General features: G+C 47.8%; 1 protein-coding gene across 1 annotated transcript in view; it reads left to right on the top strand.

Annotated features, from left to right (window-relative positions):
* The first annotated feature begins 10,813 nt into the window (after positions 1-10,813).
* The window catches only part of EVL (Enah/Vasp-like), a 58,951-nt gene continuing 57,011 nt past the window's right edge, over positions 10,814-12,753 (top strand). The window contains 1 exon segment of the mRNA XM_021708451.1: positions 10,814-10,987. Within this exon segment, the coding sequence (XP_021564126.1) occupies positions 10,853-10,987 (135 nt within the window). The 5' untranslated portion in view covers positions 10,814-10,852.

Genomic DNA, 12,753 nt, shown 5'->3' with positions numbered 1-12,753 from the left:
GATCGCGAGTGAGTCCGTGTCCCCTGACACGCACAAAAATCCTTGCAAATACCCAGCAAAATTCAGCAAGCTTAAAAGTAAGCATTTATTCAAAGATATTTTGACTGTCTTTTATTTTTCAGAGCAATCACTAGGTCCCAGCTTCTAGAGCTACAGAGGTGAACAATACTTTAAAAAACAAGGAAAACAGCCTGCCTCTTGGGGCCCTAGCCTTTCGGTCGGTGGCAAGTGTGGTAGGTGTCAGGAGGAGAAGTGAAGCAGCACCAGGGGAGCGGAGGGCGTCAGGCCGGAGTGGGAGGGTGTTCACATGTTCTTCCCGGAGGGATCCCAAGAGTGGGGCAAGAGGAGAGCACGGATGCAGCAGGCCTGGGGACCTGACGTTCCTCAACAGCGAGGACTCGACGGCCTCCGGGCCATAGCAGGGGACCTGCCTCAGAAGTTCAGAGAATAAGCGGCAGCACTGCAATACGTGTGGACACAACGGCAACTTCCTGCAGATTCTGCCTTCAGTCTCACCTCTTGTGGATTTGCTGGTTATCTGAGCCAGCATTGTCCTTGTTCAGGATGGTATCTTCTGGGTGCTAATTGATTGTGTTTGGTAAACTGCTCTCCTGTTTATTTCCTTAGTCTTGTTCAATCTTCAGCAGATTTAAAAGAAAGTCCAAAAAAGGTGGTTATTCTCGTACAGAGCCGTGGACTTATTTCCCGTAGCTTGTGAGTGACAGAGCCAGGCCCGGGGCAGAGCTCGGACTCTTGGCGGGTGCTCCCTTACTTCCCCACGCTGTTTCCATGAGGGGGACAGCAGCTAGCTGAGCCTGGCCTGGCTTTCCGGTACACCACTGGTTCTCGGCTGGCACCAGTCAGCCAGACTTTCTCCCGCGGTCTGCTATTCTCCTTGGGAAAGGCAGTGGTCAGAAAAGGGGCAGTCCAGAGAAGAGCCAAGCTGTGCTGTGTCACGGGGGCCAGCAGAAAAGTCACACAAAGGGGCTTAGGTGAGAAGGAGGGCCAGTTTGTGACCTTGAAGGAGGCAGTGAGAGTGAAATGGCAGGGGGTGAGGGGGAAGGGACGGGGCAGGCTGAGGGGCTGGGGTGGAGCATGTCTGTGGGCAGAAGGGCGATTGAAGTGTGAGAGTCCGAACGTTCAGGGGACCCGAAGGAGAGGCCTCCTGATGGCCGGAGACAGAGTCCTGGCCAGTCGTGTCTCTCACTCGCCGTGTGACTTTCTGACAAGCCACACAATGCGAAGTCGAGATAAATGTCATAATGATCTTCTGATGGTTGTTTTGAGCACCGCGTGCAATCATGCCAGTTTTGACCTACTGAACTAGCAGGTGATGTGCTGCAGAGAGAGGTTGGAATTTGGCGAAGATGAAGACTCCCTTTTCCCCGTCCCGCCGTCCCTTGTCTTGGAACTCTGGGTAAACACTGGAGTGCCCAGACAGGTTTTCACAGGCCCTTCAGTGCCACCGCCTTGCTCCCAGCTGGGAGGCTTCCTCACTGATGGCTCTCAGCCCACCTTTAAGGTTCACTTTGTGGCTTACATGTTGAAAGTAAACACGTCAGGGCTTCACAGACTGTCTCAGAGTCTGGCTATATTTCTGCTTGGCTTTGGGAACGTTTATTTGTGGCCACTTTCTCTGTCTCCCACCATTCACCACTCACTCACTCGCACTCACAGCTGCTGAGCTGAGACACCTTTCCATACCAAGGATGTCTTGCCAGGAGGGGATCTGATGACTCAGGCGTGGGCCTGCCCTCCAGAAACTCAGTTTCAGGAAGAAGATAAGCTCTAAGAGCTGCCATAGAAGCTTGAAAGTGATCAGAGGCACACGGTGCTTGGAATGGGGCTGGGGGCAGGGACACACACCTGCTGAGCACAGGGGATGCGCCAGGCAGGACATTGGGCACGTCCATGTCTCGTCTACTGATCACTGTAGAAGTTACAGACTTTTCATGAGCTCCCTTGTTTACAGATGGGAGAGCCTGGTATCTCCCTCCCCCTACACTGGCCTCCACCCGTTATGCAATTGTCTGTTTTCCCTGGTAGATTGTAATCCCTTTCAAGGCAGGGACATGCCGCGCGCGTCGCTTCCCAGAGCCAAGCAGCGTGCCTACTCATAGCGGTTATTAAGTGGGTGGTGATGAATGGATATGCGTTTTCTGAAGGCGGAAGCACTTGGTCTGAGCTTTGATAAAAGGAAAACTCAAACCTCTGGATGTTTCTCTAGAAAGAGAAAGCGTCTCAGGCGGAGGAAATACTTTTCTTCCCTATTACTTGAGTCACAGTGGAAAGGTCCTTCTCGTGACCCAGTGTCGGGGATGCTTTTGCTGCCAGACCTGGCTTTGTCTGGCTGGCTGCTGGTTGGGCTGGGCAGACAGATCAGACCTTCCTCGCTGAAATGTGCCTCCCTGGGTGTGGGCAGCGTCAGTTCCAGGAGAGCAAGGAGAGAAGTTTCCTGGGATCAGCAGAGGAATTTGCCCTGTTGTCTGGGCCCTCCAAAGGCCAACAGGTAGGAAGGGAACTGTGGCCTGAGCCCTTGAGCAGCATCCAGGGAAACCTGTCTGGAAGAAATGGCCCTTCTCCCAGGGACATACCTGGTCCGGCAGAGGGACCTAGCATAATTATCACCTCCCTGCAGGTAGTGCTCTTCTGTATAGATAGAGGGTATACTAGGGCTCAGAGATGGACCATCTAGCTCAGCCTGGGGCCTCAAGGAAGACTTTGTGAAAGAGGTGACAGATAACTGAAGTCTTCAAGCATCCCAGGCAGAAGGAACCGCCTAACAGGGCAGGGAGACCACGGAGAATAGGTGGGGTCTGTCAGGAACCCAGGAGTGTTTCCACAAGACTAAGCTGAGGGTTGGGCCAGCTATGGTCAGGCAGGCAAAGGCCAGAGTGTGGAGGGCCCTGGTGCCTGCCAAGAGCTGGGATTGTGTTCTGTGGATGACTTGGGTTCCTCAGGCTGTCGGTCCATGCCCTGCTCTCAGTACCCACACATAGTCTTTTAATTCTCCAAATAACTCTATGAAGAAGATGAGGAAAGAAAAATATGGGTAGATAAAGGAAGGATAAGATACAGATGAGGAAACTGAGGAACAGAGAAGTTAAGTCATTTGTGTGAGGTCACATAGCTCATAAGTGACAGAGCTCCACTTGATGAAAGCCTTTCTGGTGATGTGAAGGATAAATTGAGGGGCATGAGACTTAAACCAGAGGCAGGAAGAATAGCCAGGAGGCTGGTGTGGTGGTGGAGATGGGAAGTAACAAGGGCTCAGACACTGCCAACAAGGAGAGAGGGAAGGAAAGAAACAGATCTGAAAGGTGTTTCAGAATTAGGACAGATGGCCAGTGGGCCAGAAGGGTGACGCACAAAGAGGTGTCTGAAATGACTTTCAGGCTCCAGACTTGGGGGATTGGGTAGGTGTTGCTGCCATTCCCCGGTACAGGAACTAGTGGCAAGGATACTTTCTGTCTTGAGCATGTTGAATGTTGAGGTCTCTGAGTTCCCTCCGGTAGTTGGAAATAGGGTTCCATGGCTTAGAAGAAAGGTCAGGGTCAGAGATGCAGCGACGTGGGATTTGTCAGTGTATTGGCGATGGTGTCAACCCTGGCCATGGGTGAAAGAGCCCATGGAGAGACTTGGAAGCTAGTGTTGCTCGGAGTTTACTTCATGGCCCATTTGCATGAGAGTCAGTGAGAATGTGTGTTAAAATAGAGTTGCCCCCACCCGAGGTGGTTCTGAGTCAGACTCCTCAGGAGGCATCTGAGAACACGTGCTTTCGTAAACGCCTTACCTGATTCTCACGGCGCTTAATTTTGAGAACTGTGGGCACAGAGTAAAAAGAGAAGAAATTCTAAGTAGTCCACCCTGGGAAACACCAAGATTTAGGTGCTTTTAAAATCTGTTTTAGAGCAAAGACTGATCTGAGCACATGGTGAAAACACACTTCCAGAAAAAGCTTACATGCTCACTTTTGCAAATAACTTGAGAGGATTTTTAGGCTCTCGGGCTTAAGAACCCTTCATGTAAGAGGTGAGAGAAAAGAAACTGTGAAGGAGGCTGAAAAGGGATCACCGAGAGATGAATGGAGAACCAGGAGGGTGTGGAGGTTGAGACTCAGGTAGGGGTTCAGAAGTGAGCACGTAGTCAGCAGTGCGGCACGCACCGGAGGAGCCCAGGGGCTCGTGAGCTAGAAAGCACCCACTGGAACTGGCAGTGGCGAGTCAGCACCCTTGCTGGGGTTATTCAAGTGTATTCTCAGGGATGGAAGCCAGGTTCCCGCAGCAGCTCGGAGAATGAGTGGGGGGTGGGAAATGGAGAGAGCAAGCAGACAAGCAGCTTTCTGGGCAGGACTAGGAGCTGGGGGGAACAGCGGGTAGTAGGAAGTGCAGGCAGCTCATACCAGTTGGCAGGGTGTCTGCTAGGTGTCTTCCCTTGCGACAGCTACTGTGGTGAGAGATGAGAGCGGTGTTCCCAGTAGGGCAAAGTCACCCAGGTTTGCCTGGGACTGTCCAGTTTTTAGCACGGAATGTCCCACCCCCTGGGAAGCCCCTCAGTTGTGGGCAAACACTGGTTCTGCTGGGGGACAGAAGCGACCCTTGAGACAGAGTAGGATGAGATGGTCTGTCTGAAGGGAGCAGCCAAGTCTGGCATTGGGGCTGAGCAGGACCACTGTGCCAGTTCTGGGGAGAGTGGGGCCGTGGTGCTCTTCTTTCCAGGAGGGGACCAGGCAGCAAAGAGTGGGGCTCCTAGGTTGATCCTGCCTCAGAAGTTAACACGCAGCCCGGCCTCCATCCAGAAGAGCCCATCTTTCGAGGCCCAGCTGAGCTGCACCTTTAGAGGCCGCACACAGCTGGCAGCCTCACTTTGCACAGTAGCCCACCCACAGAGTTGCGGTTTCCTGGCTCTCGGTCCCAGGCTGTTATGAGATGGAGGAGGCTGATGGTAATCTGTGGCAGATGCTTTTACTTGGCAGCTACGCTTTCTCTGAGAGTAGTGGAGGTGGGTCGTAATGGAATGTTCCCACGAGCACACAAGCATAAATGCACTTCTTCCCACAGCCAGAGCCATTTGTCCAGCAGTTACTAGTGTCTACAGCACACAGGACTGGGCTCAAAAAAGGAACTCCAATAGAGTCCCTGCCTTCAAGAAGCTCACAGTCCAGTGGGCAGGCAGAGAAGCAAGACAGCTGACACGTGCTGTGATAGAGGTGGGTGTGAGCACCATGCTGCAGGGCCATCTCTCTCCAATGGGTCTAAGTCATGTACTCCAACAAGCCATGTGTAGTTATCCCTGTTCCACTCTGTGCACCATCCTTTTACCCTTACTTTGCAAATTTATTCTCTGCCCTTCCAGAAAAGAACAGGACTAGGGTGGAATGTCCATGTAAGCCCATGAGAAATTCAGAAGCCTCATTCCTGGTCATGCAGGGAGTAGTTGAAGTGAGAGTCTGGCAGCTGGTGGGGCACAGAGCCTGCACTTTTCCAGAAGGATTAGAGAGCGAGGGCCTGAGGCTAACTTCAGGCTGCCGTCCCTGAGGGGTATGCTACAAGCTTTGCCCTGATGCGTCCCAAGTCGCAGGAACTATAGGCATGCACCACCACATCCAGCTGCCTCTCTCTATAGATATATTTGTTTTATCTCAAAGTGCATCCCTGGTTTCTTATATCAAGTCCAAGAAGATCCATGATTAGGTTTCAGAGTTGTTTGCAGAAAGTTTTGGGGAGTGTTTTGCTTTTGCTTTTTTTTCCTTCTCGGTGAAAGATTCCAAAGGTGCTCCAAAGTGGTCTATGATGTGTGGCCTGCAAAAGTCAACTGCTGAACCACCCATAGGACAGATCGTACCTTCTCCCTTCTTCCTGCTGTGCCTTGCCCCATGCTGAGCCCACGGGCAGAGCTCAGCGAGAACTGTACTCTCCTACTCACCCTCCTCTGAGGGACCTCAAGGTCAGACTATCCTGGTGCAGATGAGGAAACCTGAGATCAGAGTCGCCTGGCCTTTCTCCTCCAAGCGGACAGAAGTACAGTCTGAAACTTTGTTAGGAGTTTTTGTCTTCCATGCCACTAGGAGGGAAATTATAGGCTTGAATTTTTATGGGGCTCACAAATACCTCACAAGAGCCGAACACAAGAACGGAATAGGACTGCTTGTTCCGAAAGAGTCTTCCCAAGAGAGAAGCTCTAGTTGTTCCTACCCTCAGAGAAGCCTATTAGATCCTGGAGGGGTGGTGTGAGAGGGAGGTCCGTCAGCCTGGTAGTTTAGCACCATATGGAACAAACCAGTGCGTTTCCCACCCAACCAATCAACCAGTTGCTTTGATCATATAAAAGAAGTCCACAAGAGACCAAGACCTCATGAGAACTGACCTTGCCTTTCCTTTCCAGCTCCATGAGCCTTGGTTTTTGTCAGAGCCAAAGCAAGGTGGGGACATCTGAGGCTATATCTATACAACCATAGTTTGTATGGGTCTGTTGGGAAGGAAATTTTTTTTGTAGACAGAATTTTGAATGTGTTTTAAAAAATGGTTCCTCCATTCATTTATTCAATAAATAATATTTGTCTATCAAATTAAATTCTCTCAAAGGGTAACTGATTTGGACAAATTAAGTTTGTGATGCCTCTGGAGTGTCTAACACAGAGTTTGCGTGATCATCCTAGTGAAGATGATGAGAAGACCGGGGAATATATAGCACTTAGAGGTAGTGTCGAGGCTGGCTAGCCATTAAGATTTTATTAAAACAAAAAAAGTCCAAAGGGATAGTAAGCCCAAATTAGCAAGACAGATCTTAAGTAGAATAAATAGTATTTCTTGCCTTTAGGTTTTGTTCGTAGCAATAAAATAAGCAGAGACAAACAAGCACTAGTCAAATGGTGGGGGTGGGGGGAGTCAGGGTTTTTGGTTAACCACAAGTTTGATTTGAACCCACAATATTAAAAACAAGAGCAAAAGAAGGAACCTGTGACTATAATTACAATGAGAAAACTAGCTATTGGTGTTGAAGCATCTAGTGGCAAGCACAGTGTGAGGTACTTTATTTATGGCACCTCTGCGGCTCCCCTGAGAGGTGTATGCTAGCCCAGATCCACGTCACCCACCCAGTACTTACGGTTTTCTATGCTGTTCTGGCCCCCCTGCCTCTGCTCGGCTTCTCATCTCCTCTGCCTAGAATCCCACATCCCCTTCCTGAATTCGTCTTGGGGCTGCAAGCCTTCATCATTAAGCCCACACAGTGTTTTCTTCAGAAAGTCTCTCCTTAGAGCAATCAGTCAGCAGGGTCCTTCTCTGGGAAGCGTCCCCTGGCTCCCAAACCCTTCAGGCTGGGTGCGGTTTATAATTATTTGTCTGACCTGCTGACCAGCTGTGAGGGCAGAAACTGTCCTACTCATCTCTGTATCACAAAATGTTTTTTGACTCAGTGGCATTGACTCAGTGGCTGGTCAGTCAGATACGAAAATATCGTTCCAATATTAGGGCCCAGACCTTAGGCGAAAGTGTGACAAACTGGGGACTCGATAGAGGAGAGTTACTGGAATGGCGAGGGGACTTTTGTAGTTTTGTTGGGTGAATAACTGATAAAAGAACCAAGATGTGCCTTCAGTTGTCCGGTAGATTGTCACAGGCTATTCGAACAGAACTCCAGAGAGCAGTGAGTGACTGTCCCTCAGAATGGCGTGTAGCTTGTCTATGTTAAAACTATTTGGCAACAAATAAGCTGCCTTGGAGAGTAGTGAGTTAAGTTCCTCACTGTTTAAAGGCTCAGTGTGTGCTCATCAGGGCTACTTTATTGACCAGGATAGCGTGTTGGATTGTCTGTGGTTCTTTTCCGCCCTGAGATTCTTCAGTGAGCATTTATTAGGCAGCTGTGTACCAGGTTCTGGAGGCACAAAGAGAATGGGACAGGCATCCCTCTGACTCCATGGACCCTGCACTACAGCATAGTGTGTCACTAAGGGTCTTCTAAGAAGCAGATGCCAAGATGGTGTAGACAATTAGCATGCAAAAGATGTCCTGGGAGAACGCGAGTGGACGATGAAGGGAGCAGGAGTTGGCAGGACAGCCTGCACCATGGCACAGGCCTGAAGTCTGCAAAAGGAAAGGGGCCAGGAAGGATGGAAGAGAAACATCTCAGACCGTGTGGCACTTAGAAGGTTTGGGCCAGACTGATGAGGTGTTCCCAAGCCAAGGTTTCCCCAATGGAGGAGTCCCATGTCAGGCAGGAATGGGCTGGCTCTGGTGCCCCTGACATGTTCAGTCAGGTGCTAGAGGCAGCCTGGGAGAAGCGTGGCCCCTGTGCATCAGCTCTGTCCCATGGCAGCTGTTCCTGAAGGGGGTCTGAAGGGCACACTGTCATGGCTGCCACACAAGGATTCTAGAAAGTGTTGCCCTTCACACAGAACATTCCTGGATATGCTCCCCCAGAATCGTCTCAAAGGTGTCTGTGGTTACATGCCAGCAAGTGGTAGAGCTGGAATTCCAGCCCGGAGCCTCTAACTTCATAAAGCCTACATCTTGTTGACTACAGCCATGCTGCGTCTCAGGATCTCTCCTAGCTCCTGAGACTACTGTTTTACCAAGTAGGTGTGAGACTGGAACATGCACCTACTTGTCCACTGGCACAGTTGGCAACTGAGTGTGTCAGTAGCAGTAAGTGACTGAACTTGGCCAAACTTGATTTATGGCTAATTTATATCAGGCTGGAATTATGATTTGACCCGAAATCTACCTGATTCAATTTACTCTAATTTCTACTAGGCTTCATGAAGACAGGTCCCCAAAGACTTAGCTAGGAGAGGATTAACTCCTCCTAAGCACATTCTCCTAAAAGATCCATTGTCCCAGACAACCAAACACAGAGGTACTTGGCGAGACCTCGTCTCTACAATATATCAAAAAACTAGCCGGGCGTGGTAGCGCGTGCCTGTAATTTCGGCTACTTGGAAGACTGAGGTGGAAGGATCGCCGGCGCCCAGCAGGTCGAGGCTGCGGTGGCCGGGAGCGGCCGCTGCACTCCCGTCTGGGCGACAGAGTGAGACTCTGACTCAAAAAAAAAAAAAAAAAAAAACAGAGAGATGGCGACTTGCTGTCCCCTTAAATATTGGTGAAATGAATGATGAATTATGGGGAAGAAAGATGCAGCACAGTTGCAGACCAAAACCCTTGCAGTTCACTCCAAATATATCTGTTCACAGACGTGCTTGGGGCCCTCAGCACGAGGCTGGGACAGCTGATATCAGGCATGCCCTAGACTCCTGAGTCTCAGAGCCAGAGGTGCATGGTCAGCAGCAAGATTGAGACCTAGCAGTGCAGGCATTCAGAGTGGGCATGAGACTCTGTGCTGGCACTTACACATAAAATGTGTGTAGAAATTCATTCGAAGTGAAATGGAGGGAATATGTAGGGAAAGGCCTTATCTATGGCACTCTGCTCTAAAGTATTGTTAAAGGTCTCCTGGTCTGTACACCGGATCATCCACAATCTCCGAGGAGTAGGGAAATTGGGCCCTGAGGAAGCTCAGCCCTATGGATACTGAGAAACTGACCATGATGGTCAAAGTGAGGTTTCTAAGTCACTGAGAACTAATCTTATAAAGACCACTATTTTTGTCACCCGGCATCCACAGGGCTGGGGATAGGGGTCTTCCCCAAGTGTTTTGTTTCCTTACCTTCTTAAGAGTGGTGAAGTGGACATCATATGCTTTTCTTGACTGCTTGGTCTCGGCACTATGATTTTCCATTATTGTACACACTTTGCTTCAATATTATTGCTTCCGAATTGCTGGGCATTAACATATCGTTTCCAGGTCTTCATTTCTTTATGTGGTCTCCCTTTCTGGTAACTACCATTCCTCACTGTTGTCAGTATGCCTACCTGCAACAACCACATCTTACCTTTTTCTTTTCTTTTAAGAATAAGAACAAAGGAGTATTACTTTTTTTAGTTGGGAATTCTAATATGCAGGAAAGTGATAATAAATTCAAGATTATTAGGCTTATGTATAAATGAAGACCCTATGTACTTTAAGAGACTTTCCCTGAATACAGTAACAAGAGTTTTAGTGTATTAATTTTAGTGATGACTATTTTATCCTTCCAGGGGCTTCTTCTCTGGGTCTCTGTCCTATTCTGAACAGATGAGGTTGCTTTGCGAGGTAAATGTCTTCAGTGAAGTGTGCCATCTATTTATTTGGATTTTATGTTGCTCTCAGCTAATAACTTCATTGTCTACGTAGTTTATCTGATGCTACCCTACCATAATACCATAAATTGAGCATTTTGCTTAGATGTCAGAAATAATATTATCTGAATCACGTGCTCTAGAGCCAGACAGAACTGGTTGAAAATCCCAAATCTCGTCTCCTAATGCCTGTGTGAACTTGTATAAGTCTTTTCAGGTTTGTGAGCTACTCTTTTCTTATCCATAAAATGGCACTAATAAATAGCTACTTCATAAGTTGTGAAGCTTAGGCGTTTTAATGTATCCCCTTATATAACGCAGTACTTACAATATTGTGGACAGTTGGCAAATTGTAATTATAATTTCTTTCTTATTCAAGCACTTTTCCCCTGAAAGCAAAGTGGTGTGTCTTTTGAAAGTTGTTGAGAGCTTTGGCATAAAACCTCCTCTCTATTCCCCATGGTCCTTAGAGAATGAAAACTCACCACCTCACAAGGCAGCCCTTCCATAGACAGTTAGATGTTCTGGCAATTAGAAAGCTTATTTATGTCAAGTAGCAGTTGGCCTCTGGTTCAGAAAAGAACAAAGCCAGCTTCCATCACTGTAGCTGAGTCTAACACTTCCGTTTTTTCTTGCTCTGCAGTGAACAGAGTATCTGCCAAGCCCGGGCTTCCGTGATGGTCTACGATGACACCAGTAAGAAATGGGTACCAATCAAGCCTGGCCAGCAGGGATTCAGCCGGATCAACATCTACCACAACACTGCCAGCAACACCTTCAGAGTCGTCGGAGTCAAGCTACAGGATCAGCAGGTGAGTGCTGGAGTTACAGGTGACATCCATGAGCCTGTGTACCACCGCCTCACCACTATCTCCTCACTCACACATGTAGTTAAAAGAGGTGAGAAAAAACAAGGTCAGTATTTGGAATCAGAGCATCTGGGTTTAAATTCTGACTCTGTATCCTCATGTCCCAAGTTATGACACCTTAAGCAAACTATGTTTTCTGAACTCCAGTTTCACATGTGTTATATGGAGACAGTAATCTGTACCCTGCCTACTTCACTATGTTATTGTCCAATTCGAATAGAAAAATAGATGTGAAGAGCTTTGAAAAACATATTGCACCAATGTGTTAGTCCTATTCGGTATCTACATATCCATATGTAAGGTAACTGTCAAGATTTTTGGTTCATCAACACCCTAAGTCTTACTTTGGAAAGCGTATCAAGATGATTTGGAGAACCTGGGATTATTTCTCTCCCTAACAGTACATCCTGAACAAATCAAATGAGATAGTGTGTTCATGTACTTGGTAAATACCTGCATAAATACAAGGTAACAACCATGTCCACTTATGTCATGAATAATCATACACATATAATTACAGCAAAACAGTCTGAGATGACACAGACTAAAATACAGGCGTGGAGAAGTGGGTCGTCTGGCTTAACCATGGTGACTTTGGTTAGTCCTTTAGTATGCTCCTTTCAGCTCTCCTCTTAGAGATTGACAAGGACATTTATAGCAGTGACATTAACAGATCTATGATTTCAGCGTTTATGAAAAGTTACCATCTTAAACAGCATCTTCTGGCAGCCTTTGTTGGTCAAGCTTTGGCTAAGTTGAGCAACAAGTTAGCTGCTATCTTTGAAAAAATCAGCAATTAGAAAAGAGAGAACAGAAACTTTGAGTTTTATTTTTAGTGTTTCCTGTTGAATGGGTTTTTACTTTAACCAAGATAGCCCTATTAAATTTCAGATTCTTGTGGCTAGCAGGATATCCACACTTCATGACCCCTGATAAAAGGTAGTCTATCTAACTGGGAACTCTTTGTATTCCTGGGAACAGAGGTATTCTTTTCCCTTGTTGATTGGCCTTAATGGTGTAAAGGTTTTTCTAGAAACCTAGAAGCTGCTTCCCTGTTCTTCCAATTCACTGATTCTAAATCTGCCTTTTAGAGACACACTGTGCCCATGTTGCAGGATGTACAGAATCTTTGACCCCAATTTTCCAGTTTCCAGAACACCCCATGGGTGGATTTGGGAGGCAGTACCACCCTGGTTGAGAGTCTTTGATATGAGGTCCATTACCTGGGGCAGTTCCTGGTGTTCCCAAAGTGATTGGGTTTTCTTGTGACAAGTTTTCCATTCTCTTCCTGCCTCTTGGAGGAAGACAATAAGGTGTGCTGAAAAGGGAATGGGACTGGAGAGCTGGCCTCCTAAACCCAAATGCATCTTGTCCTCAGCCTGCCTCCTCAGCTTCCTCAGTGATATCCTGTTTAAATGCAGAGAGACTGTGTTGATTCTAACTTAGAGGTCTCCTGGAGTCTGACAGAGAAGCTACTAGCACAGTCTTCCACTTGGAATCCCATGTTCAGAAGACAGACTGTCAGAGTTGATATGGTCTCCCCATATGGATAGGGCATGTTAGCTAGGAATGGAAAAGAGATTCTTAGTCAACCAAAGAATTAGAGGAAGTAGCAGGAAACTTTGTCCATAATTACTTTTAGGGATCTCAGGAGCTCAGGAGAAAGGATGGATTTCCATAGATTTGCTTTCAGTGTGGATGACTATCTT

The sequence above is a fragment of the Carlito syrichta genome, unplaced genomic scaffold, assembly GCF_000164805.1.
Source record: "Carlito syrichta isolate Samal-C Ts95f unplaced genomic scaffold, Tarsius_syrichta-2.0.1 Scaffold137513, whole genome shotgun sequence".
In the NCBI taxonomy this organism is placed as follows: domain Eukaryota; kingdom Metazoa; phylum Chordata; class Mammalia; order Primates; family Tarsiidae; genus Carlito; species Carlito syrichta.
Note: the sequence above shows the minus strand (reverse complement) of the source record. Positions and strands in the feature narration are given on the sequence as shown.